This window comes from Oncorhynchus gorbuscha, linkage group LG09, assembly GCF_021184085.1.
Source record: "Oncorhynchus gorbuscha isolate QuinsamMale2020 ecotype Even-year linkage group LG09, OgorEven_v1.0, whole genome shotgun sequence".
NCBI lineage: Eukaryota > Metazoa > Chordata > Actinopteri > Salmoniformes > Salmonidae > Oncorhynchus > Oncorhynchus gorbuscha.
The window spans coordinates 39,460,301-39,488,163 of NC_060181.1; the positions used below are offsets into that span (position 1 = coordinate 39,460,301).

The 27,863-nt window shown below is 43.9% G+C and overlaps 1 protein-coding gene across 1 annotated transcript; it reads left to right on the forward strand.

Moving 5' to 3' along the window:
* LOC124044375 (DNA-directed RNA polymerase III subunit RPC6-like) lies at positions 1-26,520 on the forward strand. The gene is made up of 6 exons (XM_046364026.1): positions 1-114; positions 269-336; positions 441-508; positions 860-972; positions 1,151-1,316; positions 26,321-26,520. The coding sequence occupies exons 1-6, from the start codon at positions 58-60 to the stop codon at positions 26,518-26,520; spliced, it is 672 nt and encodes a 223-aa protein (XP_046219982.1). The 5' UTR covers positions 1-57.
* The last annotated feature ends 1,343 nt before the right edge of the window (positions 26,521-27,863 follow it).

Sequence of the window (27,863 nt, forward strand, 5' to 3'; positions counted from 1 at the left end):
AAGGCACTCTGTCAACAGTTCCCTCATGGAATAACAGACCAGGTGATCCAGAATGACATGCCTCATTTGGAGGCTCAACAGAGAGCCATGGCCATCAACAGACTACTATCATTGGTAAGTGGCACAGGTGTAGCCGTGGTGCCAGTCCGTTTCTGCTCTCTTAACGACTCCTTATGGAATTGTCATGTCAATAGGCTCAATAGTTCTGGTTGATAGCGCAATGCTGAGGATAAGAATATTGTTAACCAGTTTGATTTTGTGCACACAGGGTCAGTTGGACCTTCTACGAAACAGCTCAGGACTTCTATACCGCATGAAGGATGCCCAGACAGCAAGGTAAATGTCAGCGTCGTCATTTAACAATGTTTTTTTAAGGAAGCCTTTAGGAAGGACTTTTATTTTTGGATGATTGGTGACTGTGTTTTTATTATGTCCCAAAGCAAAATGAAAGGCTCCGACAATCAAGAGAAGCTGGTGTATCAGGTCATTGAGGATGCAGGAAACAAAGGTTGGAATTTCAGAGGTGTCCTGTCCAGACAACCCATAGCCCCTGTCCCCTTAGGTAGCCTACTTGGGTAGATCAGACGGAATTGGATAGGTATAAGCTAGGCTAGGTGATATTTTCCCCATATTGTTTACATCTATCCAATCCTCTCAGATCTACCCAAGTGCTATGGGGTAAGGGATGGGTGTTGTCTTTGGATGGGACCATCAAGTCCATTCAAACCTGGCCAACTCACCCAGTTCCCACTTGACACTTCACAGTATCCACAACCACATTATTCTCCGTTAGTGTATTTCTTTGTGAAATGTTCTTTCCATTTGTATATTTATGAACTGTCCTCTTGCTTTTACACAGGGATCTGGAGCAGGGACATTAGATATAAGAGCAACCTTCCTCTGACAGAGATCAACAAGATCCTCAAGAACCTAGAGAGCAAGAAGCTAATCAAGGCTGTGAAATCAGTGGCTGTGAGTCGAGCTTCAAACACTAAAATATTCTAAAATGCACGTTTTAAAAACCAGCGAAAAATAATTGAATCAAGAAAAGCACCACTTAATAATATGAATGCATCAGCATACATGCTATCCAAACTCTATATAACTGTTTAGTCTCACTTATAATGAGTTATTGTTGTTGTTTGTCCAGGCGTCAAAAAAGAAGGTTTACATGCTATACAACCTGCAGCCAGACCGCTCGGTGACTGGGGGAGCCTGGTACAGTGACCAGGACTTTGAGTCTGAGTTTGTGGAGGTTCTCAATCAGCAGTGTTTCAAATTCCTTCAGAGTAAGGTGAGGGCTCCACTGAATGGGAGTGGGACAAATAAATTTGGTTGTTTATCATTACTAGACAGCCATTATCAATTTTAACTTTAACTAGGCCACTCGGAAACATTCAGTATCATCTTGGTAAGCAACTCCAGTGTATATTTGGCCTTTTAGGTTATTGTTCTGCTGAAAGGGGAATTTGTTTCCCAGTGTCTGTTGGAAAGCAGACAAGTCCAGGTTTTCCTCTGGGATTGTGCCTGTGCTTAGCTCTGTCACATTTATTTAAAAAAAGTATATCTGTAGTCCTGGATGATGACAAGCATACCCACAACATGATGCAGCCACCACTATGCTTGAAAATATGAAGACTGGTAATGAGTCATGTGTTGCGTTGGATTTGCCCCAAACATAACGCTTTGTTTAAAGGACATAAAGTTAATTTCTTTGCCACAGTTTTTGCAGTTTTACTTTATTGCAAGCAAGATGCATGTTTTGGGAGAAAAATAATTATGTACAGGCTTCTTTCACTTCACTCTGTCAATTAGTTTAGTATTGTGGAGTAACTACAATGTTTTTGATCCATCCTCTGTTTTCTCCTGTCACAGCCAGTAAACTCCAAAACTGTTTTAAAGTTACCATTGGCCTCACAGTGAAGTCCCTGATTGATTTCCTTCCTCTCAGGCAACTGAGTTAGCAAGGATGCCTGTATCTTTGTAGTGACTGGGTGTAATGATACATTGTCCAAAGTGTAATTAATAACTACACCATGCTCAAACGGATATTCAACGTCTGCTTTTTATTTGACTCATCTCCCAATAGGTGCCCTTCTTTGGAAAACCTCCCAGGTCTTTGTGGTTGAATCTGAGTTTGAAATTCACTGCTTGACTGAGAAACCTTACAGCTAATTGTACATGTGGGGTACAGAGATGAGGTAGTGATTCAAAAATCACGGTAAATACTAGTATTGCACAAAGAGTTATTCCATGCAACTTATCATCTGACTTGTTAAGCACATTTTTACTCCTGAACTTATTTCAGCTTGCCATAACAAAGGGGTTGAATGCTTATTGACTCAAGACATGTCAGCTTTTCATTTTTATTAATTTGCATTAAAAAAACATAATTCCACTTTAACATTATGGGTATAGTGTGTAGGCCAATTTTAAATTCAAGCTGTAACACAACTAAATGTGGAAAAAGTCAAGGGGTGTGAATACTTTCTGAAGGTACTGTACCTGTATGTACAGACAGAGAACGAGAGAACGAGAGAGAGAGATGAGGGAGAGAGGTAGAGCAATTTCATTCTGACTTTTAGATAGACATTTAGAGGAACAGGGAGGAGGAAGAAATGTAGAAGTGGTGGGGAGGGAGTGGAGGAAGGACGAGGAGGCAGGCTTGAGTTACTGAAAAAAAGAGAGGTTTGGCTGCTTCAACAATTACTAAACGGAGTGGTCAGCAACTTATGAGTGCAGGCTTAGGAAGAGGGGAAGACAGAGAAAGAGTGGGAGAGGAAGAGAGAAAATAGGGAGGAGATGGGGTGAAATTGGAGGAGTGAGAGATGGAGGTATGCAGTAAAGGAATGAAGTTTGGAATAAGAGATGGGAAGAGATGATGGGGTGAATGAGAGGATGAACAGAATGATGGAGAAGAATGATGAGAATGAGAACAAAATGGTTAGAGTAGCTCGTAAGAAAGAGAGAAGGGACGAAAGGTTGGGAAAATGGAGGAGGAAATTATGGAATGGTTGGGGGGAAGGGGCGAAAAATTGGCCAGGGATTCAAAAGACGCATTAATCTTGGCGCAAGTTCTGTTTCAGTGTGTCTGAATATATATATATATATTTTTGGGGGGGGGCTTTCAATGCAGTAACACATACTGTATAATAATATCTGACAAATTCCACCAATCATATCCCAGAATGAAAGCAATAACAGAGTTGATCCTCTTCATTTAGTCCCACTGTGTAATATAGAATCGCTACTTTGTCGCAGAGAAAAACTTTCAAAGGACTTTGGATGACATAAGTAAATAAATAATAATATGACTTTCACAGGAGAGAAAAAAACACATAGAGCATATACACAATCTGGAAAAAAATGTTAGTTAGCTGTCAGACATCTTACTATACTGTAGATGCTGTGCTAATGAATACACATTAAAAAAGACAGAAAGGCAGACATGTAAGGAGGAACATACAGTTTAGTTCACATACACAATCTGTCATATATGACATATGAATGCACATACACGTTGTCTCGCAGAAACGAACAGACAACACAAGTGCCTTCAGAAAGTATTCCTACCGCTTGACTTATTCCACATTTTGTTGCGTTACAGCCTGAATTCAAAATGGATTAAATATAATTTTAATATAACTACACCCAATACCCCATAATTACAAAGTGAGTACATGTCAAGATGTTTTGGGTTTGCAAATTTGCAAAATGAAATACAGAAATATCTCATGTACATAAGTATTCACAACCCTGAGTCAATACATGTTTGAATCCCCTTTGGCAGCGATTACAGCTGTGAGTGTTTTTGGGTAAGTATCTAAGTGTCAGGTCCTGACCTTAGTTCCTTTTTTATGTCTCCATTTTAGTTTGGTCAGGGCGTGAGTTGGGGTAGGCATTCTATGTGTTTTTCTATGTTTTCTATTTCTATGTGTTTGGCCTGGTATGGTTCCCAATCAGAGGCAGCTGTAAATCGTTGTCTCTGATTGAGAACCATACTTAGGTAACCTTTTCCCACCTGTGTTTTGTGGGTAATTATATTTCCGTGTGTGTTTGTGTGCACCTCGGTTGCGTCACGGTCTTTGCTGTTTACCTGTTTGTTTTCTTGTTATTTTGGTTTCACTTTTATTAAAAGATGTGGAACTACATGCACGCTGCGCCTTGGTTGATTTATGACAGGGAGTTTGAGGATAGCGAGTGCGACAGAATTACCCACCACAAGAAGACCAAGCAGCGTGCGCCAACCTGGAGGAGGAGTTGGACCGGGGAGGAGAGAATGGTAGAGGACAAGACCCGGTCACTGAAGCCCGAGAGGCAGCCCCAATTTTTTTTGGGAGGGGGCACACGGGGAGTGTGGCGGAGTCAGGTTGGAGACCTGAGCCCACTCCCCGTGCTTACTGGGGTGAGCAGGTGACAGGTCAGGCCACTTGCTATGGGGTGATGCGCATTGTGTCTCGGCCGAGTATTCACAGGCCGGTGTGCTCGGTGCCAGCGTCCCGGGTGGAAGCTGGCATCCAGCCAGAACGGGGGGGCAGCTATGCGGTCGAGACCGGCAGTGCGCCTCCACGGCCCTATGTATCCGGTGCCTCCTCCATGCACCAGGCCTCCTGTAGGTCTCTCCAGCCTGGTGGGTCCTGTGGCAGCCCCACGCACCAGCCTGTCCGGCGCCGCCAGAGTCTCCCGCCTGTCCGGCGCCGCCAGAGTCTCCCGCCTGTCCGGCGCCGCCAGAGTCTCCCGCCTGTCCGGCGCCGCCAGAGTCTCCCGCCTGTCCGGCGCCGCCAGAGTCTCCCGCCTGTCCGGCGCCGCCAGAGTCTCCCGCCTGTCCAGCACCCGTGGTAAGGGTCCCCAGTTCTGGGTCGGCGGCGAGGGTCGCCACTCCAGAGGAGCCACCTAAGTGGGACAAGACTATGGTGGAGTGGGGTCTACGTCCCGCACCAGAGCCACCACAGCGGTGAAATGCCCACCCAGACCCTACCCTATAGGTTCAGGTTTTGCGTCCGGAGTCCGCACATTTGGGGGGTGGTACTGTCACGTCCTGACCTTAGTTCCTTTTTTATGTCTCTATTTTGGTTTGGTCAGGGCGTGAGTTGGTGTGGGCATTCTATGTGGTTTTTTTTAATATGTTTTCTATTTCTATGTGTTTGGCCTGGTATGGTTCCCAATCAGAGGCAGCTGTCAATCGTTGTTTCTGATTGAGAACCATACTTAGGTAGCCTTTTCCCACCTGTATTTTGTGGGTAGTTATTTTTCAGTGTGTGTTTGTGTGCACCTCGGTTGCGTCACGTTCTTTGCTGTTTACCTGTTTGTTTTCTTGTTATTTCGGTTTCACTTTCATTAAAAGATGTGGAACTACATGTACGCTGCGCCTTGGTTGATTTATGACAGGGAGTTTGAGGATAGCAAGCGTGACACTAAGAGTGTCCATTTTAAATTCAAGCTATAACACAACAAAATGTGGAAAAAGTCAAGCCAGTGTGAATACTTGCCGAAGGCACTGTAAGCAAATGCATGCATCCACATGGGGACACACATGACCAAACAGATCACACGCCACACATTTCCATAAAAAACAGCTTTGAACACGCAACAGCTTCCATCCTCCCTCGTTAGGCAGAAGCCCCAGGAGTCATGTTTTATGGGCAGAAGGGGCAGGAGCCTACGGGGCATTGGCAGTGAATGTGACTGACACCTCTCCATCTATGTACTGTGTATGTACTGTGTGTGTATATACAGTGGGGAGAACAAGTATTTGATACACTGCCGATTTTGAAGGTTTCCCTACTTACAAAGCATGTAGAGGTCTGTAATTTTTTTTGTCATAGGTACACTTCAACTGTATGATTTTTAAGTAATTAATTTGCATTTTATTGCAAGACATAAGTATTTGATCACCTACCAACCAGTAAGAATTCCGGCTCTCACAGACCTGTTAGATTTTCTATAAGAAACCCTCCTGTTCTCCACTCATTACCTGTATTAACTGCACCTGTTTGAACTCGTTACCTGTATAAAAGACACCTGTCCACACACTCGATCAAGCAAACCGACTCCAACCTCTCCACACTGGCCAAGACTAGAGAGCTGTGTAAGGACATCAGGGATAAAATTGTAGACCTGCACAAGGCTGGGATGGGCTACATAACAATAGGAAAGTAGCTTGGTGAGAAGGCAACAACTGTTGGCGCAATTATTAGAAAATGGAAGAAGTTCAAGATGACGGTCAATCACCCTCGGTCTGGGGCTCCATGCAAGATCTCACCTCGTGGGGCATCAATGATCATGAGGATGGTGAGGGATCAGGCCAGAACTACATGGCAGGACCTGGTCAATGACCTGAAGAGAGCTGGGACCACAGTCCCAAAGAAAACCATTAGTAACACACTACGCCGTCATGGATTAAAATCCTGCGGCGCACGCAAGGTCCCCCTGCTCAAGCCAGCGCATGTCCAGGCCCGTCTGAAGTTTGCCAATGACCATCTGGATGATCCCGAGGAGGAATGGGAGAAGGTCGTGTGGTCTGATGAGACAAAAATAGAGCTTTTTGGTCTAAACTCCACTCGCCGTGTTTGGAGGGGGAAGAAGGATGAGTACAAACCCAAGAACACCATCTCAACCGTGAAGCATGGAGGTGGAAACATCATTCTTTGGGGATGCTTTTCTGCAAAGGGGACATCACGACTGCACCGTATTGAGGGGAGGATGGATGGGGCCATGTATCGCGAGATCTTGGCCAACAACCTCCTTCTCTCAGTAAGAGCATTGAAGATGGGTCATGGCTGGGTCTTCCAGCATGACAACGACCCGAAACACACAACCAGGGCAACTAAGGAGCGGCTCCGTAAGAAGCATCTCAAGGTCCTGGAATGGCCTAGCCAGTCTCCAGACCTGAACCCAATAGAAATCTTTGGAGGGAGCTGAAAGTCCGTATTGCCCAGCGACAGCCCCAAAACCTGAAGGATCTGGAGAAGGTTTGTATGGAGGAGTGGGCCAAAATCCCTGCTGCAATGTGTGCAAACCTGGTCAAGAACTACAGGAAACGTATGATCTCTGTCATTGCAAACAAAGGTTTCTGCACCAAATATTAAGTTCTGCTTTTCTGATGTATCAAATACTTATGTCATGCAATAAAATGCTAATTAATTACTTAAAAATCATACAATGTGATTTTCTGGATTTTTGTTTTAGATTCCGTCTCTCACAGTTAACGTGTACCTATGATAAAAATTACAGACCTCTTCATGCTTTGTAAGTAGGAAAACCTGCAAAATCGGCAGTGTATCAAATACTTGTTCTACCCACTGTATGTCCAATATCCAGACACATCCATATGTATCTGATTCTAAAGTATTACCTCTATGGACTTCCATGCGCCTGGATTCATATAGATTGAATGGCTCCATACATTAGGGCTACTGAGGAATATTAAGCGGCTGTTTCAGAGTGTTTTTGGTCCATGACCCAGTTAGGGACTTGTGTCTGGTCAAATGAGAGGAACTCTGGGAAGCTGTGTTTTTAGCCGCTAGCTACTCAGCTCTGGCACATCTGTGACAGAAGCCTTTCGGACCTACAAATGTGTTTGTGGGGACTCAAAGGCTTGTGTCCTCACTTGGCCATGCGGTGTGGGACTGTGAGGACATAGGGATTATACATGTCCTCATTTTGGCATCCTTACAGTGTGTCTTTTAAGACTCAATGACCCGGGTCCTCACTTTGACATCTGCGGCTGTTTTCTGTTACAGTGTGTTTGTGAGGACACAATTACTCATGTCCTCACTTTAACATCTACGGTTTTTGTGAGGACTCAATGACCCACATCCTTACTTTAATATCCAGTGTGTTTGTGAGGACTTACTGACCTGTGTCCTCACTTTTCCAGTGTGTCTTGGAGGACTAAATGAGCCATGTCCTCACTTTGCCATCTGTGTCTGTTTAGATCTTACAGTTTCTGACAGTCTTTCATTCAGCTATTTCTCCCACGGTGAATGTGGTATTTCAAAATTATCTAATAACTACTCCAACTTTGTGGTTCATTAAAAGAGGCACCAGACAGTTACCAATTGTGTTGAATTCTTTAAGGTTGCACCAAAAAGCAGTGCTTGCTACCACATGAGTGAAAAAAGGGTCAGTCAAATACAATACCAATTGAAAAGGAACTATAAAATAAAAAATGTCTTTACAATCCCTGAATGACTTGGAATCGACATGGAATTGACCCCAACCTTTGTGACAAAGTGAATCGTCCCTCCAATGTAGCTACAGGCCCTCTCCATTGCCTCCTGAGACCACCGGAGTGATCCCACTGCTGCCAAGAATTTAGTGAGAGAGAGAGAGATGCAACAGGGACTCGAGCCAATGCTCCTAAGGTGCAGAGGCAAGCATCTTATGGACTGTGCCTCCGGGCAGAGGTAGTAAAATGGTCATATATGCCATGTTACGAAATTATTTAAAAGAAAACGCTACTATTTCAATTTCAGACTAAAGTCAATGTCATCACATCAGTATAAAGATAGATTATTGATGTCATTTGGAGTATGTAATGACAGAGGGGGCGGCAGGTAGCCTAATGGTTAGAGTGTTGGACTAGTGACTGGAAGGTTGCAAGATTGAATACCCGAGCTGACAAGGTAAAAATCTGTCATTCTGCCCCTGAACAAAGCAGTTAACCCACCTAGGTCCGTCATTGAAAATAAGAATTTGTTCTTAACTGACCTGCCTAGTTGAATAAAGGTCAAATAAATAAATAAAAGAGGTGGCTCTAAAAAAACGCATTGAGATCGTTAGATAACTATCTCGCCATTGCACACACGCATGCGTGCACACACACACACACACACACACGCACACACAGTTCCTCTCTCTTTTACACATCCGACACACACATTATGCAACCCGCTTTAGGTCAAAATGAGAGCAATCTGTTCTTGTTAAACACCCCGGCGCAGGACTGTTTAATGGCCTTGTTAGGAGACACAGGCTAGTTTTTAAAATGAATTTGCACTGAAGTTTGCCAGCGTCGAACATTGAAGGGGGAACACCTACGAGACCAACGGTTAAAACGCACATCTCATTATCAGCCTTTCCCCATATATTATCCATACTAATGTCCCCGCACTACAGGAAAAGAAGGGATGATCTGTCTTCTGTTCTCGGCTTTCTCTCTATTGCTCTCTAATTTGAGGTACTGTAAGTGGTCAACCTTGTATTAGGAGCCAGGTGTGTGCGCCCCGCCCTACGACACTGATAATGATTTGTCTATTGCACCTTTTGTTTTATATGCACTTTGCACATTTTAGGGCATCATGTTCTGAATAAATAAGATTGTTTTTTTTGCATCTGAGCCTCCATTTTGTGTGGCTATCTATCCTTCCTAAACTCTCGATTTGTCTGTTGTGTACAGGGATGCACATGTGTGTGTAATTCTTGAGTTCCCTCCCAGGACTGCTGACCTGGGACATCAACCTTCAAAGTCCAATGCAGTGGTTTTATTTCCATATCAAATAATTTCTGGGTAACAACTAAGTACCTTACTGTGATTGTTTTCAATTAAAATGGTTTTAAAAAAGAAACTAAAATAGCTTCTTAGCAAAGAGCAATTTCTCAAGCAAAACTTTTTCTAGGACTGTCTGGGAGTGGTCTGAGTGGGGAGGATAAAACTGAAAACTAGCTGTTATTGGCAGAGGGATTTGGAACTCTCTTTCTTATTGGTCTATGGCTGTAGGGGCAGTATTGGGTAGCTTGGATGAATAAGGTACCCAGAGTAAACGGCCTGCTCCTTAGTCCCAGTTGCTAATATATGCATATCATTAATACATTTGGATAGAAAACACTCTGAAGTTTTTAAAACTGTCTGAATGATGTCTGTGAGTATAACAGAACTCATATGGTAGGCAAAAACCTGACAAAAAATCCAAACAGGAAGTGGGAAATCTGAGGTTTGTAGTTATCGAATACACAGTGGGATATGTTTCAAGTTGCACTTCCTAGGGCTTCCACTAGATGTCAAGCGTCTTTAGAAACTTGAATGAATGAGGCTTCTACTGTGATGTGGGGACGAATAAGAGCTCTTTGAGTCAGTGGTCTGGCAGAGAGCCAGGTCCTGGTCAGGCACATTTCACATGAGAGCGACCTGCGTTCCATGGCTTTTCTACAGACAATGAAATTCTCCGGTTGGAATGTTATTGAAGATTTGTGATAAAAACATCCTAAATATTGATTCTATACTTAGTTTAAAATGTTTCTACGACCTGTAATATAACTTTTTGAACTTTTTGTCCGACGTTCGGCTGGACCTGCATGAGCGTTTGGATTTGTGTACTAAACGCCCTAACAAAAGTAGCTACTTGAACATAAATAGTGTTATCGAACAAATAAAAGATTTATTGTGGAACTATGATTCCTGGGAGTGCATTCTGATTAAGATCATCAAAGGTAAGGGAATATTTATAATGTTATTTCTGATTTCTGTTGACTCCAACATGGCAGATATTTTTGTTATTTTCTGAGCGCCGTTCTCAGATTATTGCATGGTTTGCTTTATCTGTTTATTTTTTTAAAAATCTGACACAGTGGTTGCATTAAGGAGAGGTATATCTATAATTCCATGTGTAACACTTGTATTTTCATCAACATTTATGATGAGTATTTCTGTAAAATTGATGTGGCTATGCAAAATCACTGGATGTTTTTGGAACTACTGAACGTAATGCGCCAATGTAAACTCAGATTGTTTTGTATAAATATGAACTTTATCAAAGAAAACATACATTTATTGTGTAACATGAAGTCCTATGAGTGTCATCTAATGAAGATCATCAAAGGTTAGTGATTCATTTTATCTCTATTTGTGCTTTTAGTGACTCCTATCTTTGGCTGGAAAACTGGCTGTGTTTTTCTGTGGCTTGTTGGTGACCTAACATAATCGTTTGTGGTGCTTTCGGTGTAAAGCCTATTTGAAATCGGACACTGTGGTGGGATTAACAACAAGATTACCTTTACAATGGTATAAAACACATGTATGTTTGAGGAATTTTAATGATGAGATTTCTGTTGTTTTGAATTTGGCGCCCTGCACTTTCACTGGCTGTTGTCATATCGATCCCGTTAACGGGATTTTAGCCCTAAGAAGTTCTAATGTACCCCCTGGTGATGTCACCAGGCAGGCCAAAGCTCCATCCCGCCAAAACAGGATGAAATTTCAGGCGTTTTTACAAACAGCTCACAATTTTCACACTATTATTTCAAACTCATAGTGTCGAAATATATATTAAACACCAGTAAAACATGTTTTTGACGGCAGAGGGGCTTAATTCTGCTAGGAAATATCTGCTAAATATGTATGTATACTGATTATTTTGCATACAGAACATACACACTTGGTTTCTGTTATGTAAACACACACACACACACACACACACACACACACACACACACACACACACACACACACACACACACACACACACACACACACACACACACACACACACACACACACACACACACACACACACACACACACACACACACACACACACACACACACACACACACTCCTTATCTCTCTCAGTCACATTTTCACCCCCCACCATTGTTCTCATTGCTCCACCTCATCTCATATTCTCAGTGTGGTGCAGTGAGGCCCTAGAGAGAGGCATTGCACTGGATCGTTCTGTGACTGTTACTATCTGAGACTGTTACCATACGAGACTGTAGCCTACTATGCCCCCCCCCCCAACCTGCCCTTTACCCCCACCTAACTCCTAATTTATGATCACCCTAATTTATGATCACTTCTGTATCTAAATCGATATCGTCCTGGGCCTGAGTCGGCAGCATTTCAGTGGCGCCGTTGACCAGTTCCTTCGATGGCGTCCAGGCATCATAGGAATAGGGCTGAAATTAGCCTCGTTGTCGTCGTGCGCCGGGCAGTTCTCCAGGAATATGCGTGCGTATGGTGAGAGATTCATTCCACTGGCTACCGCCACACTCAGTTGCAGAAGCGCGCATCTCTGCTGCACGGTGTCGGAAGCAGGGTACTGCACCCTCCGCTGCGTTTCATACGCAAACCCCAACACCAAATGAGACGTAATGTGTTGAGACAGCACAAGCTCATCAACGTATCCGAGGTCGCTGGTGCTTGTGCGTGGTGAAGGCAGCTGAAGCCGCTCTTAGTCCAATCAGAGTTCAAAGGGAGGGCTAAGATGGTAATTAGTGATCGAAACACTAATTTGATTTACTAGCATTAGGTAAGTACAGGAAGTAGGGATTCCCTGGTCCCATTCTGGTGGTTCTGCTGCCCTCTGTAGGAGAGAGGGAGACTGTGCTGCAAAACAGATCGAGCAGACTACTATTATGACTCATACATAGTCAAAATCCATCGGCTCCAGTCCAGCCATCACATGTACATTTCGTTAGCTTCTTTGATTACAATATAAATGAAACATTTCACAGTTCAGAGGCCTTGTTAGGGCATTGGATATTATTCAATAGTTCCCTGATTTTATCTCATACATCATGTATATTTAAAGAAAGAGGTTAAAAGAACATATTCAACATAGTATAACATTTTCCTGTGTGAAGTCTAGGGAGACGTAAGAAAATATCATCAAATACTACATTCCATCTCTTCAACATCAGATATGACCTGAGCAAATGCTGAGCTTCACAGACAGCATAAACCTGGGTCATACTACCACCCTCTGGTTGGCCTGGGCTACTACCGTTGACCTGCCAACCTGTCTGTCAAATCAAAGTTTTATTGGTCACATACACAGATGTGCAGATGTTTTCAAAGGTGCAGAGAGATGCTTGTGTTTCTCTGCAGCAATACCTAGCCCTATAAAATAATACACACATAATCCAAAAAGTAGAAATTAAGAAATATCAGAACGACCAATATCAGAACGAGCAATGACAGACTGCGGAATATACGACACCAGTCAAAAGTATGGGCATGCCTACTCATTCAAGGGTTTTACTTTATTTTTAAAAACTATTTTCCACACTGTAGAATACTAGTGAAGACATCAAAACTATGAAATAACGTATATGGAATCAAGTTGTAACCAAAAAAAACCACTTAAACACCCTTTGCCTTTTTTTCACCTTTATTTAACCAGGTAGGCTAGTTGAGAACAAGTTCTCATTTGCAACTGCGACCTGGCCAAGATGTGACACAGACAACAACACAGAGTTACACAACACAGAGTTACAAAGCTGATGACAGCTTTGCACACTCTTGGCATTCTCTCAACCAGCTTCACCTGGAATACTTTCCAACAGTCTTAAAGGAGTTCCCACATATGCTGAGCACTTGTTGGTTGCTTTTCCTTGACTCTGGGTTCCAACTCATCCCAAACCATCTCAATTGGGTTGAGGTCGGGTGATTGTGGATGTCAGGTCATCTGATGCAGCACTCCATCACCTTCTTGGTCAAATAGCCCTTACACAGCCTGGAGAAGTGTTGGGTCATTGCCCTGTTGAAAAACAAATGATAGTCCCACTAAGCGCAAATCAGATGGGATGGCGTATTGCTGCAGAACTCTGTGGTAGCCATGCTGGTTAAGTGTGCCTTGAATTATAAATAAATCACAGAGAGTGTCACCAGCAAAGCACCCCCACACCATCCTACCTCTACTCAATGCTTCAAGGTAGGAACCACACATGCGGAGATCATCCATTCACCTACTCTGCGTCTAACAAAGACATGGCGGTTGGAACCAACAGTCTCAGATTTGGACTCATCAGACCAAATGACAGATTTCCACCAGTCTAATGTCCATTACTCGTGTTTCTTGACCCAAGCAAATATCTTCTTATTAATGGGGTCCTTTAGTAGTGGTTTCTTTGCAGCAATTCGACCATGAAGGCCTGATTCAAGCAGTCTCCTTTGAAGTGTTGATGTTGAGATGTGTCTGTTACTTAAACTCTGTGAAGCATGTATTTGGGCTGCAATTTCTGAGGTTGGTAACTCTAATGAACTTATCCTCTGCAGCAGAGGTAACTCTGGGTCTTCCTTTCCTGTGGCGGTCCTCATGAGAGCCAGTTTCATCATAGCGCTTGAAGGTTTTTGCAACTTTACTTGAAGAAACTTTCAAAGTTCTTGAAATGTTCCGCATTGTCTGACCTTCATGTCTTAAAGTAATGATGGACTGTTGTTTCTCTTTGCTTATTTGAGCTGTTCTTGCCATAATATGGACTTGGTCTTTTACCAAATAGGGCCATCTTCTGTATACCACCCCTACCTTGTATACAAGGTAGGGGTGGTAGTTATATAGGATGAGCCATGATTAGAATACAGTATACATATAACGTGGGTAAAACGGTATGTAAACATTATTAAAGTGACTAGTTTTCAAGTTTTCACTCTATGTACATAGGTCAGCAGTCTCTAGGGTGCAGGGTGGTAGCCGGGTCGTAACAGTGACAAAGCAGGGTGCTGGGTGGAGGCCGGGTAGTGATGACTGTTTAACAGTCGGATGGCCTGGAGATAAAAAGCTGTTCATCAGCCTCCCGGTCCCTGTTTTGATGCACCTTTACTGTCTCCGCCTAGATGGTAGCGGCCTTCCTATGAAACCGGGTGCTGTAGATGTCCTGGAGGGCAGGCAGTGTGTCCCCGATGATGCATTGGGCTGACCGCACCACCCTCTGGAGAGCGCTTCGGTTCTGGATAGTTCAATTGCCGTACCGGGAGGTGCTACAGCCTGACAGGATGCTCTTAATGGTGCCTTTGTAGAAGTTTGTGAGGGTCTTAGGGGCCACGCCAAATTTCTTCAGCGTCACTCACAGAGGCAGGGAGCTGTGATGCAGTAGTGGTCTCCCGGGCAGGAACACAACACTAATTGCATATCAATGCCTGTTTTCCATGGCAGACTCATTAACAAGCTGTACAGCTCCTCATAATGGCCAATATTTAGAAAATAAACATCAGGCGAATAGCCTGTAAATTATTAGACCTCTTTCAAACCTGTCCTGTAGTTGTTCTCATGTAGTATGCTAAGTGCGAGGTTTATTAGAGGATGTTTGTGGGGAGAATATGAACACTGTGTTACTATTGACAGTGTGTTAATTTATTTACCAGAGTGAGTTTATGCCAAATGGATGCTGTCAAATCATCAACAACAGTGTTGCCGAATGTTCAGTTCAGTTCAAATCTTTGCTTGAATGGGTTTTGGGGTGAGAGGTCTTTAAAAAAGTAATGAAGAAAAACCAATGAGGTTGAAAGAATCCATAGACCTGTCTCCTTGGATCTTTATCTCTCCCCATGTCTATCTCTCTATCTCTCTGTCAGCTTCTTGCCCTTCATACGCTCTATACCTCTCCACCCCCCTTCTCTCCCCATGTCTATCTCTCTATCTCTCTGTCAGCTTCTTGCCCTTCATACGCTCTATACCTCTCCACCCCTTCTCTCCCCATGTCTATCTCTCTATCTCTCTGTCAGCTTCTTGCCCTTCATACGCTCTATACCTCTCCACCCCCTTCTCTCCCCATGTCTATCTCTCTATCTCTCTGTCAGCTTCTTGCCCTTCATACGCTCTATACCTCTCCACCCCCCTTCTCTCCCCATGTCTATCTCTCTATCTCTCTGTCAGCTTCTTGCCCTTCATACGCTCTATACCTCTCCACCCCCTTCTCTCCCCATGTCTATCTCTCTATCTCTCTGTCAGCTTCTTGCCCTTCATACGCTCTATACCTCTCCACCCTCCTTCTCTCCCCATGTCTATCTCTCTGTCAGCTTCTTGCCCTTCATACGCTCTATACCTCTCCACCCTCCTTCTCTCCCCATGTCTATCTCTCTGTCAGCTTCTTGCCCTTCATACGCTCTATACCTCTCCACCCTCCTTCTCTCCCCATGTCTATCTCTCTGTCAGCTTCTTGCCCTTCATACGCTCTATACCTCTCCACCCTCCTTCTCTCCCCATGTCTATCTCTCTGTCAGCTTCTTGCCCTTCATACGCTCTATACCTCTCCACCCTCCTTCTCTCCCCATGTCTATCTCTCTGTCAGCTTCTTGCCCTTCATACGCTCTATACCTCTCCACCCTTCTCTCCCCATGTCTATCTCTCTGTCAGCTTCTTGCCCTTCATACGCTCTATACCTCTCCACCCTCCTTCTCTCCCCATGTCTATCTCTCTGTCAGCTTCTTGCCCTTCATACGCTCTATACCTCTCCACCCTCCTTCTCTCCCCATGTCTATCTCTCTGTCAGCTTCTTGCCCTTCATACGCTCTATACCTCTCCACCCCCCTTCTCTCCCCATGTCTATCTCTCTGTCAGCTTCTTGCCCTTCATACGCTCTATACCTCTCCACCCCCTTCTCTCCCCATGTCTATCTCTCTATCTCTCTGTCAGCTGCTTGCCCTTCATACGCTCTATACCTCTCCACCCCCCTTCTCTCCCCATGTCTATCTCTCTATCTCTCTGTCAGCTTCTTGCCCTTCATACGCTCTATACCTCTCCACCCCCTTCTCTCCCCATGTCTATCTCTCTATCTCTCTGTCAGCTTCTTGCCCTTCATACGCTCTATACCTCTCCACCCCCTTCTCTCCCCATGTCTATCTCTCTATCTCTCTGTCAGCTTCTTGCCCTTCATACGCTCTATACCTCTCCACCCCCCTTCTCTCCCCATGTCTATCTCTATCTCTCTGTCAGCTTCTTGCCCTTCATACGCTCTATACCTCTCCACCCTCCTTCTCTCCCCATGTCTATCTCTCTATCTCTCTGTCAGCTTCTTGCCCTTCATACGCTCTATACCTCTCCACCCTCCTTCTCTCCCCATGTCTATCTCTCTGTCAGCTTCTTGCCCTTCATACGCTCTATACCTCTCCACCCTCCTTCTCTCCCCATGTCTATCTCTCTGTCAGCTTCTTGCCCTTCATACGCTCTATACCTCTCCACCCCCTTCTCTCCCCATGTCTATCTCTCTATCTCTCTGTCAGCTGCTTGCCCTTCATACGCTCTATACCTCTCCACCCCCCTTCTCTCCCCATGTCTATCTCTCTATCTCTCTGTCAGCTTCTTGCCCTTCATACGCTCTATACCTCTCCACCCCCTTCTCTCCCCATGTCTATCTCTCTATCTCTCTGTCAGCTTCTTGCCCTTCATACGCTCTATACCTCTCCACCCCCCTTCTCTCCCCATGTCTATCTCTCTATATCTCTGTCAGCTTCTTGCCCTTCATACGCTCTATACCTCTCCACCCCCTTCTCTCCCCATGTCTATCTCTCTATCTCTCTGTCAGCTTCTTGCCCTTCATACGCTCTATACCTCTCCACCCCCTTCTCTCCCCATGTCTATCTCTCTATCTCTCTGTCAGCTTCTTGCCCTTCATACGCTCTATACCTCTCCACCCCCTTCTCTCCCCATGTCCTCTCTATCTCTCTGTCAGCTTCTTGCCCTTCATACGCTCTATACCTCTCCACCCCCTTCTCTCCCCATGTCTATCTCTCTATCTCTCTGTCAGCTTCTTGCCCTTCATACGCTCTATACCTCTCCACCCTCCTTCTCTCCCCATGTCTATCTCTCTGTCAGCTTCTTGCCCTTCATACGCTCTATACCTCTCCACCCTCCTTCTCTCCCCATGTCTATCTCTCTGTCAGCTTCTTGCCCTTCATACGCTCTATACCTCTCCACCCTCCTTCTCTCCCCATGTCTATCTCTCTGTCAGCTTCTTGCCCTTCATACGCTCTATACCTCTCCACCCCCCTCTCTCCCCATGTCTATCTCTCTGTCAGCTTCTTGCCCTTCATACGCTCTATACCTCTCCACCCCCTTCTCTCCCCATGTCTATCTCTCTATCTCTCTGTCAGCTTCTTGCCCTTCATACGCTCTATACCTCTCCACCCCCTTCTCTCCCCATGTCTATCTCTCTATCTCTCTGTCAGCTTCTTGCCCTTCATACGCTCTATACCTCTCCACCCCCCTTCTCTCCCCATGTCTATCTCTCTATCTCTCTGTCAGCTTCTTGCCCTTCATACGCTCTATACCTCTCCACCCCCTTCTCTCCCCATGTCTATCTCTCTATCTCTCTGTCAGCTTCTTGCCCTTCATACGCTCTATACCTCTCCACCCCCTTCTCTCCCCATGTCTATCTCTCTGTCAGCTTCTTGCCCTTCATACGCTCTATACCTCTCCACCCCCCTTCTCTCCCCTTGTCTATCTCTCTAGCTCTCTGTCAGCTTCTTGCACTTCATACGCTCTATACCTCTCCACCCCCCTTCTCTCCCTCATGTCTCTAAGCCCTTTTCTCTATCTGTCACAAAGTCCCCCTCTTCCTTCCGCTCTTTTTAAACTCTTCATTACTATTTTTTTGTGTGTGTGTGTGTGTGTCTGTCTTTTCCTGTCTCCTAACTCCTTTGCACTGTTCAGGGTTTACTTTGGCCTGGTTTCTGCTCTAGTTTGTCTAGTACGAACAAGAGGGAGCAGGCTGTTCAGCCAATATATACCACAAAAGTGTGTGGACTTGACTATTTCAGCAACAACACGTTGTTGACAGGTGTATAAAATCGAGCACACAGCCATGCAATCTCCATTGACAAACATTGGCAGTAGAATGGCCTTACTGAAGAGCTCAGTGGTTTTCAACGTGGCGCCTTCATGGGATGTGTAATGGTCCTGTGTGTAGCTGGTGTAGAGAGTCAGGTGCAGGACAGCAGATATGAATAATCAACGTACTTTACTCAAAATGACAAAAATACAAAGCAACATAGTGGAGACCACAAAAACGGACCGATGTACAAAGAACAATCACTCACAAACAAAACATGGGGAACAGAGGGTTAAATAATAAACAAGTAATTGGTTGAGTGAAGCCAGGTGTGAAAGACAAAGACAGAACAAATGGAAAATGAAAAGTGGATCGGTGGTGGCTAGAAGACCGGTGACGTCGATCACCGAACGCCGCCCGAACAAGGAGAGGGACAAACTTCGGCGGAAGTCGTGACAGGATGCCACCTTTCCAACAAGTCACTTATTCAAATTTCTGCCCTGAGAAAAAAATATTCAATTTTGTTTTCGAATGGCAAGCCAGACAAAATTAAAAGGGTCTGTTCATATAATTAATATTAATTCTGAGGGCAAACATGATTAAATATTAAAGCATTAGACCTCTCACTAAAGGCGTCAGTCAAACAAAAGTTATACTTAAATCCGAAAGGGTTCTCTAGCAAATTAGTAAGAATGTCTCACTCAACGTTTCAAGAATGGCCTTTTCCCCTTTATTCAGATTACAAACCCTCACTTTTGGTTATTTGAAAACGAAATCATCTCCAAAATATAGTTATTTTTTAAACAAGCCTTAGAAAGTTGGTTGCAATTTCAGTTTAATCCACCTGGAAAAAACAGAACAAATAATAAAACAGATATTGGTTAAACTCAAATATACTAATTGATAAAAAGAACATGATTTTTTTCGATAGAAAAAAAAAGGTATGCTCTTTGCAAATTATATCATAAATAGTTATGTCAGACATGCAGCTAATAAAAATATATGGAAATGTCTATTCTACCCAAAATTACAACCAACTAATTACAGCATTACCGCAAAAATGGAAGAGGCAAGTGGAAGGGGGAAAAGTAAGGAACCTGTCTCTTGGCCTTCCATTAAAGACCAAAATTGTTTAAAGAAATTTAAAAAAGATACTAGTTTCATTTAAGGACCAACAAAAATGAACAGCTGTGCCATATAGATTGCAAAATAGTTGGGAAGAGATTTCAATGTACCGATTCCATGTCACATGGTTTATGAACTGATACGCAAAACGACACCGTATTCAAAACATATATTTTTTTCCATTTAGACTATTTTACAAAATTATTGCATTCAATATAATATTATATATATGGGGGATACAACCATCCCAGCTCTACAGATTTTGTTTGCGAAGAGACAGAGTCATGAGATCATTTATTTTGGTACTGTCATATGTAGCTTATTCTTGTTCGCAGGTCCAGGAATGGATGAAGAATTGCAATATTTACCTGGAGCTGACTTTGCAGATAGCACTACTGGGTGATCTGAAAAGTCATAGTCAATCAATCAATAATATAATAATACTTTTAGCAAAAAAATGTCTGTAGAATCTGTAGAAACTATGAGAATAGAAAGGTTTATTACTTTTGTGAAGCATCACAGCACAGTTGAAAAATATATGGCAAGTAGAAATCCAGTATGGACAGATGGAAGGGGTTTAATGGAGCTGAAGAGTGGGACTAATAACAACAAGATAACAAATGTAAAATATACTGTGTCTGTAAAATGTATATACTGTAGCTTTTCAACATTGTAGAATAATAGATGAAGACATCAGAACTATGAAATAACACATATGGAATCATGTAGTAAACAAAAAAGTGTTAAACAAATCAAAATCTATTATATTTGTTATGTTCTTCAAAGTAGCCACCCTTTACCTTGATGACAGCTTTGCACACTCTTGGTATTCTCTCAACCAGCTTCACCTGGAATGCTTTTCCAACAGTCTTGAAGGAGTTGGCTGTTTTTCCTTCACTCTGTGGTCCAACTCATTCCAAACCATCTCAATTGGGTTGAAGTTGGGTGATTGTGGAGGTCAAGTCATCTGACAGCACTCCATCACTCTCCTTCTTTGTCAAATAGCCCTTTCACAGCCTGTAGTTGTGTTGGGTCATTGTCTTGTTGAAAAACAAATGATAGTCCCACTAAGGGCAAACCAGATGGGATGGTGTATTGCTAAAGAACTCTGTGGTAGCCATGCTGGTTAAGTGTGCCTTGAATTATAAATCAATCATAGACAGTGTCCCCAGCAAAGCACCCCCACACCATCACTCCTCCTCCTCTGTGCTTCACGGTGGGTAGCACACAAGTAGAGATGACCTGTTCACCTACTCTGCATCTCACAAAGACACGGTGGTTGGAACCAAACATTTTCAATTTCTCATCAGACCAAAGGACAGATTTCCAGCAGTATAATGTCCATTACTCGTTTTTCTTTGCCCATGCAAATCTCTTCTTCTTATTGGGGTCATTTAGTAGTGTTTTTTTGCAGCAATTCAACCTAAAGAGGCCAGATTCACGCAGTCTCCTCTGGACAGTTGATGTTTTATGTGTCTGTTACTTGTTCTCTGTTCTCTGTGAAGCATGTATTTGGGCTGCAATTTCTGAGGCAGGTAACTCTAATGAACTTATCATCTGCAGCAGAGGTAACTCTGGGTCTTTCTTTCCTGTGGCGGTCCTCATGAGAGCCAGTTTCATTATAGTGCTTGATGGTTTAAAGTTGAAAGAAAACTTTAAAGTTCTTGAAATGTTCCGCATTGATGGACCTTCATGTCTTAAAGTAATGATGGACTTTCGTTTCTCTTTGCTTATTTGAACTGTTCTTGCCATAAAATCAACTTGGTCTTTGAACAAATAGAGCTATCTTCTGCATGCCACCCTTACCTTGTCACCACACAAATTATTGGCTCAAATGCATTAAGAAGGAAAGAAATACCACAAATTAATTTTTAACAAGGAACACCTGTCAATTGAATTGCATTCCAGGTGACTACCTCATGAAGCTGGTTGAGAGAATGCCAAGAGTGTGCAAAGCTTTCATCAGGGCAAAGGGTGGCTACTTTGAAGAATTTCAAATGTAAAGAATATTTTTGGCTTACTACATGATTCCATATGTGTTATTTCATAGTGTTGATGTCTTCACTATTAGTCTACAATGTAGAAAAAAGTCTAAATAAAGAAAAACCCTGGAATTAGTAGGCGTGTCCAACCTAGCACATTGTGTTAGCTAATTCAAGTTTATCGTTTTAAAAGGCTAAATCATTAGAAAACCATTTTGAAATTATGCTAGTACAGCTGAAAACTGTTGTTCTGATTAAAGAAGCAATAAAACATGCCTTCTTTAGACTAGTTGAGTATCTGGAGCATCAGCTCAAAATAGCCAGAAACAAATAACTTTCTTATAAAACTCGTCAGTCTATTCTTGTTCTGAGAAATGAAGGCTATTCCATGCGAGCAATTGCCAAGATACTGAAGATCTCATACAACGCTGTGTACTACTCCCTTCACAGAACAGTGCAAACTGGCCCTAACCAGAATAGAAAGAGGAGTGGGATGCCCCGGTGCACAACTGAGCAAGAGGACAAGTACATTAGAGTGTCTAGTTTGAGGAACAGACGCCTCACAAGTCCTCAACTGGCAGCTTCATTAAATAGTACCCTCAAAACACCAGTCTCAACGTCAACAGTGAAGAGGCGACTCCGGCAGAGTTCCTCTGTCCAGTGTCTGTGTTCTTTTGCCCATCTTTTCTTTTTATTGGCCAGTCTGAGATATGTTTTTTTCTTTGCAACTCTGCCTAGAAGGCCAGCATCAAATGTGATATAGTGAAGCACCTGAGTGAGATGGGTGTGCAATTACGCAGGTACTTTCCCAAAACAGACGACACAAACAACTGGATTCGTTATCCCTTTCATGCCCTGCCTCCAGTCCACTTACCGATATTTGTACAAGAAATCCTCATCGAAATTGCAACAAGCGGTTCTGTGAAAATGTTGTTTAATCAGAAGCCACTGACAGATTTCTGGATAGGGCTGTGCTCAGAGTATCCTGCCTTGGCAAATCGCGCTGTTAAGACACTGATGCCCTTTGCAACCACTTAACTATGTGAGAGTGGATTCTCGCCCCTCACAAGCATGAAAACTAAATACAGGAACAGACTGTATGTGGACAAGACTGAGACTCTCCAATGCAACCCAACATTGCAGAGTTATGTGCATCCTTTCAAGCATACCCTTCTCATTAACCTGCGGTGAGGTATTCACAATTGTTGATGAACAAATAAGGTTTTATATGTAAGATGGCTAAATAAAGAGCAAAATATAATTATTTGTACCCTGGTCCTATAAGAGCTCTTTGTCACTTCCCAAGATCCGGGTTGTGACAAAAACTCACACCTCATTCTTATGTTTAATAAATGTATCATATAGTGTATGTGTCGCAGGCTTATTACAATGATAGCAAAAAACAACATTTGAGAGTGTGCTGACCCTTGTGCTAGAGGGGGTACACAGCTGGAGGTCGAATGTTTGAAGGGGTACGGGACTATAACATTTTGGGAACCACTGCTCTAGACAATTCTACGCCTCTTACTTTGTGGCAACAGTTTGGGGAAGGCCCTTTCCTGTTTCAGCATGACAATGCCCTCGTGAACAAAGCGAGGTCCATACAGAAATCCATACAGAACTTGACTGGCCTGCACAGAGCTCTGACCTCAACCCCATCAAAAGTGCCCGACCTCACTAATGCTCTTGTGGCTGAATGGAAGCAAGTCCCTGCAGCAATGTTCCAACATCTAGTGGAAAGCCTTCCCAGAAGAGTGGAGGCTGTTATAGCAGCAAAGGGGAACATGCTTCCATATTAATGCCCATGATTGTGAAGTTAGATACTCGACGAGCAGGTGTCCACATACTTTTGGCCACGTCATGTAGGTGTTCTGTCGTCTATACATAGAAAAGAATACACTAATGTGCATAGCGCATGTTACATACATATGTTACACAACAAATTCCTTCAGTGTAGACTCCTTCGATATTAGTCAAATTGACATTATTAGAAGTACTTATCATACATTTTAAGTGGCGATATAACTTTTGTATTGCAATAATGGACAATTGTACACGGAGTATAGCAAACATTAGGAACACCCTCCTAATATTGAGTCGCACCAGCCGTTGCCTTCAGAACAGCCTCAATTAATTGGGGCATGACCTCGTAAGAAAGAGTTCCACAGGGATGCTGGCCCATATTGACTCCAGTGCTTCGCACAGTTGTGTCAAGTTGTCTTGATGTCCTTTGGGTGGTGGACAATTCTTGACACACACAGGAAACTGCTGAGCATGGAAAACCCAGCAGCGTTGCAGTTCTTTACAGAAAGCGGTGCACCTGGCACCTACTACCATACCCTGTTCCAAGGCACTAAAATCTTCTGTCTTGCCCATTCACCCTCTGGAGTGGCACACACACACAATCCATGTCTCAATTGTCTCAGGGCGTTAAAAAAATATTCTATACCCCGTCTCCTCCCATTCATCTACACTGATTGAAGTGGATTTGACAAGTGACACCAAGACAAGATCAGAGCTTTAACCTGGATTCACCTGGTCGGTCTATGTCATGGATGGAAAAAGCAGGTGTTCTCAATGTGTTGTACACTCAGAGTACACTGTAGTTGAAGTGCAACGACGCTACTAAGAATTTTAAGGGGCGATTATGGTGAAAAGCACAACAGTAGCACTTACTGAGACGCGCTCTCGCCTTGAGTTGCCGTTGTTGCACCTCTTCACGGTAGATTATTACGTCTGCCTTGCATTATGGCTCCCATTCAAAGACTGTCTGCCTGAATAACAAGTCTGTCAGATTATTGCATCAGAAAGTGAGGACGATAGACATTGAATAATAATAGGCTCCATCCACATCCATCTCAAGGGAGGAAACATTACTTTACTTATAAGGCAACATGTGAATACAGTAGATCCTACATATGGACTGGAGCACCAAACCTACAAACTATCAAATCAATTTAAATATAAATATATTCAATATTCTGAGGAAATAATGTCATGTTTTAAAATGTATTTTATATCAGTACCCCATATGAAACAAAATCCCAATCCTGCTCTTACATTATGTTATAGAACAGTGGTTCCCAAACTTTTTAGAGTCCCGTACCCCTTCAAACATTCGACCTCCAGCTGTGTACCCCCTCTAGCACCAGGGTCAGCACACTCTCAAATGTTTTTTTTTTGTTGCTATCATTGTAAGAAGCCTGCGACACACACACTATATGATACATTTATTAAACATAAGAATGAGTGTGTTTTTGTTACAACCCGGATCTTGGGAAGTGACAAAGAGCTCTTATAGGACCAGGGCACAGATAATAATATAATAATAATCAATAATTTTGCTCTTTATTTAGCCATCTTACATATAAAACCTTATTTGTTCATGTAAATAACTCACCACGGGTTAATAAGAAGGGTGTGCTTGAAAGGATGTGCATAACTCTGCAATGTTGGGTTGTATTGGAGAGTCTCAGTCTTTTCCACATACAGTCTGTGCCTGTATTTAGTTTTCATGCTAATGAGGGCCGAGAATCCACTCTCACATAGGTAAGTGGCATCAGTGTCTTAACAGTGTGAATTGCCAAGGCAAGAAACTCTGAGCGCAGCCCAATCCAGAAGTCTGTCAGTGGCTTCTGATTAAATAACATTTTCACAGAACCGCTTGTTGCAATTTCGATGAGGCTCTCTTGTTCAAATATCGGTAAGTGGACTGGAGGCAGGGCATGAAAGGGATAACGAATCCAGTTGTTTGTGTCGTCTGTTTTGGGAAAGTACCTGCGTAATTGCACACCCATCTCACTCAGGTGCTTCACTATATCACATTTGACATTGTCCGTAAGCTTGAGTTTTTTTTTTGCACACAAAAAAAATCATACAATGATGGAAAGACCTGTGTGTTGTCCTTGTTAACGCAGACAGAGAATAGCTCCAACTTCTTAATCATTGTCACACCCTGACCGTAGATGTGATGTGGGTGGGTATTCTATGTTGTATGTCTAGGTGTTGTGTTTCTATGTTTAGGCCTGGTATGGTTCCCAATCAGAGGCAGCTGGTTATCGTTGTCTCGGATTGAGGACCATACTTAGGCAGCCTGTTTTCCCACTATGGAGTGGGTAGTTGTTTTCTGTTTCCTATCTGTACCAGACAGAACTGTTTCGGTTTCGTTTGTACACGTCGTTGTTTTTGTATTTTTCAGTGTTCTATTAAAAGAATGATGAACACGTACCACACTGCACCTTGGTCCTCACCTTCTTCCACCTACGACGATTGTTACAGACCTACCCACCACAAAAGGACCAAGCAGCATGGTAAGAGGGAGGAATGGACATGGGAGGACATTCTGGACGGGAAGGGATCCTACACATGGGAGGAGATCCTGGCTGGAAGGGATCGCCTCCCATGGGAACAGGTGGAGGCAGCCAGAAGAGAGGAGGCAGCAGGAGAGGTGAACCAGCGGTACGAGGGAACACGGCTGGCAAGGAAGCCCGAGAGGCAGCCCCCAAAAATGTATTGGGGGGTGGCACACGGGGAGTGTGGCTAAGTCAGGTAGGAGACCTGAGCCAACTCCCAGTGCTTACCGCGGCGAGAGGTCGGTGTCTCCAGTGCGCACGCATAGCCCGGTGCACTACATCGCAGCTTCTCGTATCAGCTAGAGTGGGCATCGAGCCAGGAGGAATGAAGCCGACTCAGCGCATCTGGTCTCCAGTGCATCTCCTCGGCCCCAGTTATAAGGCACCAGCCCTACGCACGGTGTCCCCGGTTCGCCAGCACAGTCCAGTGCAGTCTGTTCCACCCCGCCGCACTTGCAGGGCTACAGGAAGTATCCAGCCAGGACAGGTTGTGCAGGTTCGGTGATCAAGACCTCCAGTGCGCCTCCGCGTTCATGTCCATCCGGTGCCTCCTCCACGCACCAGGCCTCCTGTAGCAGCCCCACTCACCAGGCTGTCTCTCCATCTCCTCCCTCCAGGTTCTCAGAGCCGCCCGTCAGTCAGGCGCTGCCAGAGCCGCCCGTCAGTCAGGCGCTGCCAGAGTCGCCCATCAGTAAAGAGCTGCCAGAGTCGCCCGTCAGTAAAGAGCTGCCAGAGTCGCCCATCAGTCAGGCGCTGCCAGAGTCGCCCGTCAGTCAGGCGCTGCCAGAGTCGCCCATCAGTAAAGAGCTGCCAGAGTCGCCCGTCAGTAAAGAGCTGCCAGAGTCGCCCGTCAGTCAGGCGCTGCCAGAGTCGCCCGTCAGTCAGACGCTGCCAGAGTCGCCCGTCACTCCGGCGCTGCCAGAGTCGCCCTTCACTCCGGCGCTGCCAGAGTCACCCTTCACTCCGGCGTACCACGCTGCACCTTGGTCCTCACCTTCTTCCACCTACGACAATTGAATATAGTTGCGGAGAGTCCCTGTTATCCTAGATTAAAAACATCACCCAGATAGGTCATGTGAGAAACTTGTCATCGTGCAAGTGGTCAGACAAGTGAAAATGATGGTCAGGAAAGAAAACTTTAAGCTCGTCTCTCAATTCAAAAGAGTGTGTCAATACTTTGATAACCAGCACACTTATGTATGTTGTAAAAGTGTTACATGGTCGCTGCCCATATCATTGCATAATGCAGAAAATACACGAGAGTTCAGGGGCCTTGCTTTTACAAAGTTAACCACTTTCACTACGTCCAAAATGTCTTTCAAGCTACCAGGTATTCCCTTGGCAGCAAGAGCCTCTCGGTGGATGCTGCAGTGTACCCATGTGACGTTGGGAGCAACTGCTTGCACGCGCTACCACCAGCATTGTCCCAGCCATATCCGCGGAAGCAGGAAGAATGAAGTCCTCCACAATAGTATGGGGCTTGCCTGTACTAGCCACTCGGTAGCTCACCATATAAGACGCTTCTAGCCCCTTCTTATTAATGGTATCTGTTGCTTTTCTACATGTCTTACTACTCAAAAGTCGTCTTTATTCTCACTCAAAAAACTCCCGTGGCTTATTTTTCAAATTGTCATGTTTCGTTTCCAAATGTCTGCGCAAGAGTGAAGGTTTCCCGCGAGAGAGTAACGGTTAATGTGATTGGATGTTAATTATTTGACTAGGCTACCTGTATTTGACATTGTGTTGTTATTTCACTGAACACTAGATGGTTTCATTTTATTTTTGGCAGTGAAACGAGGCTACTCAGGTGTGAAAAAAACATCAACCAAATGTATAGCCCCGTTGGAAAATATAAACATACTGTTTGAAAATGTGAATTAAAAAATATATTTATAGTTTTATTTAAAAAAAAACGTGA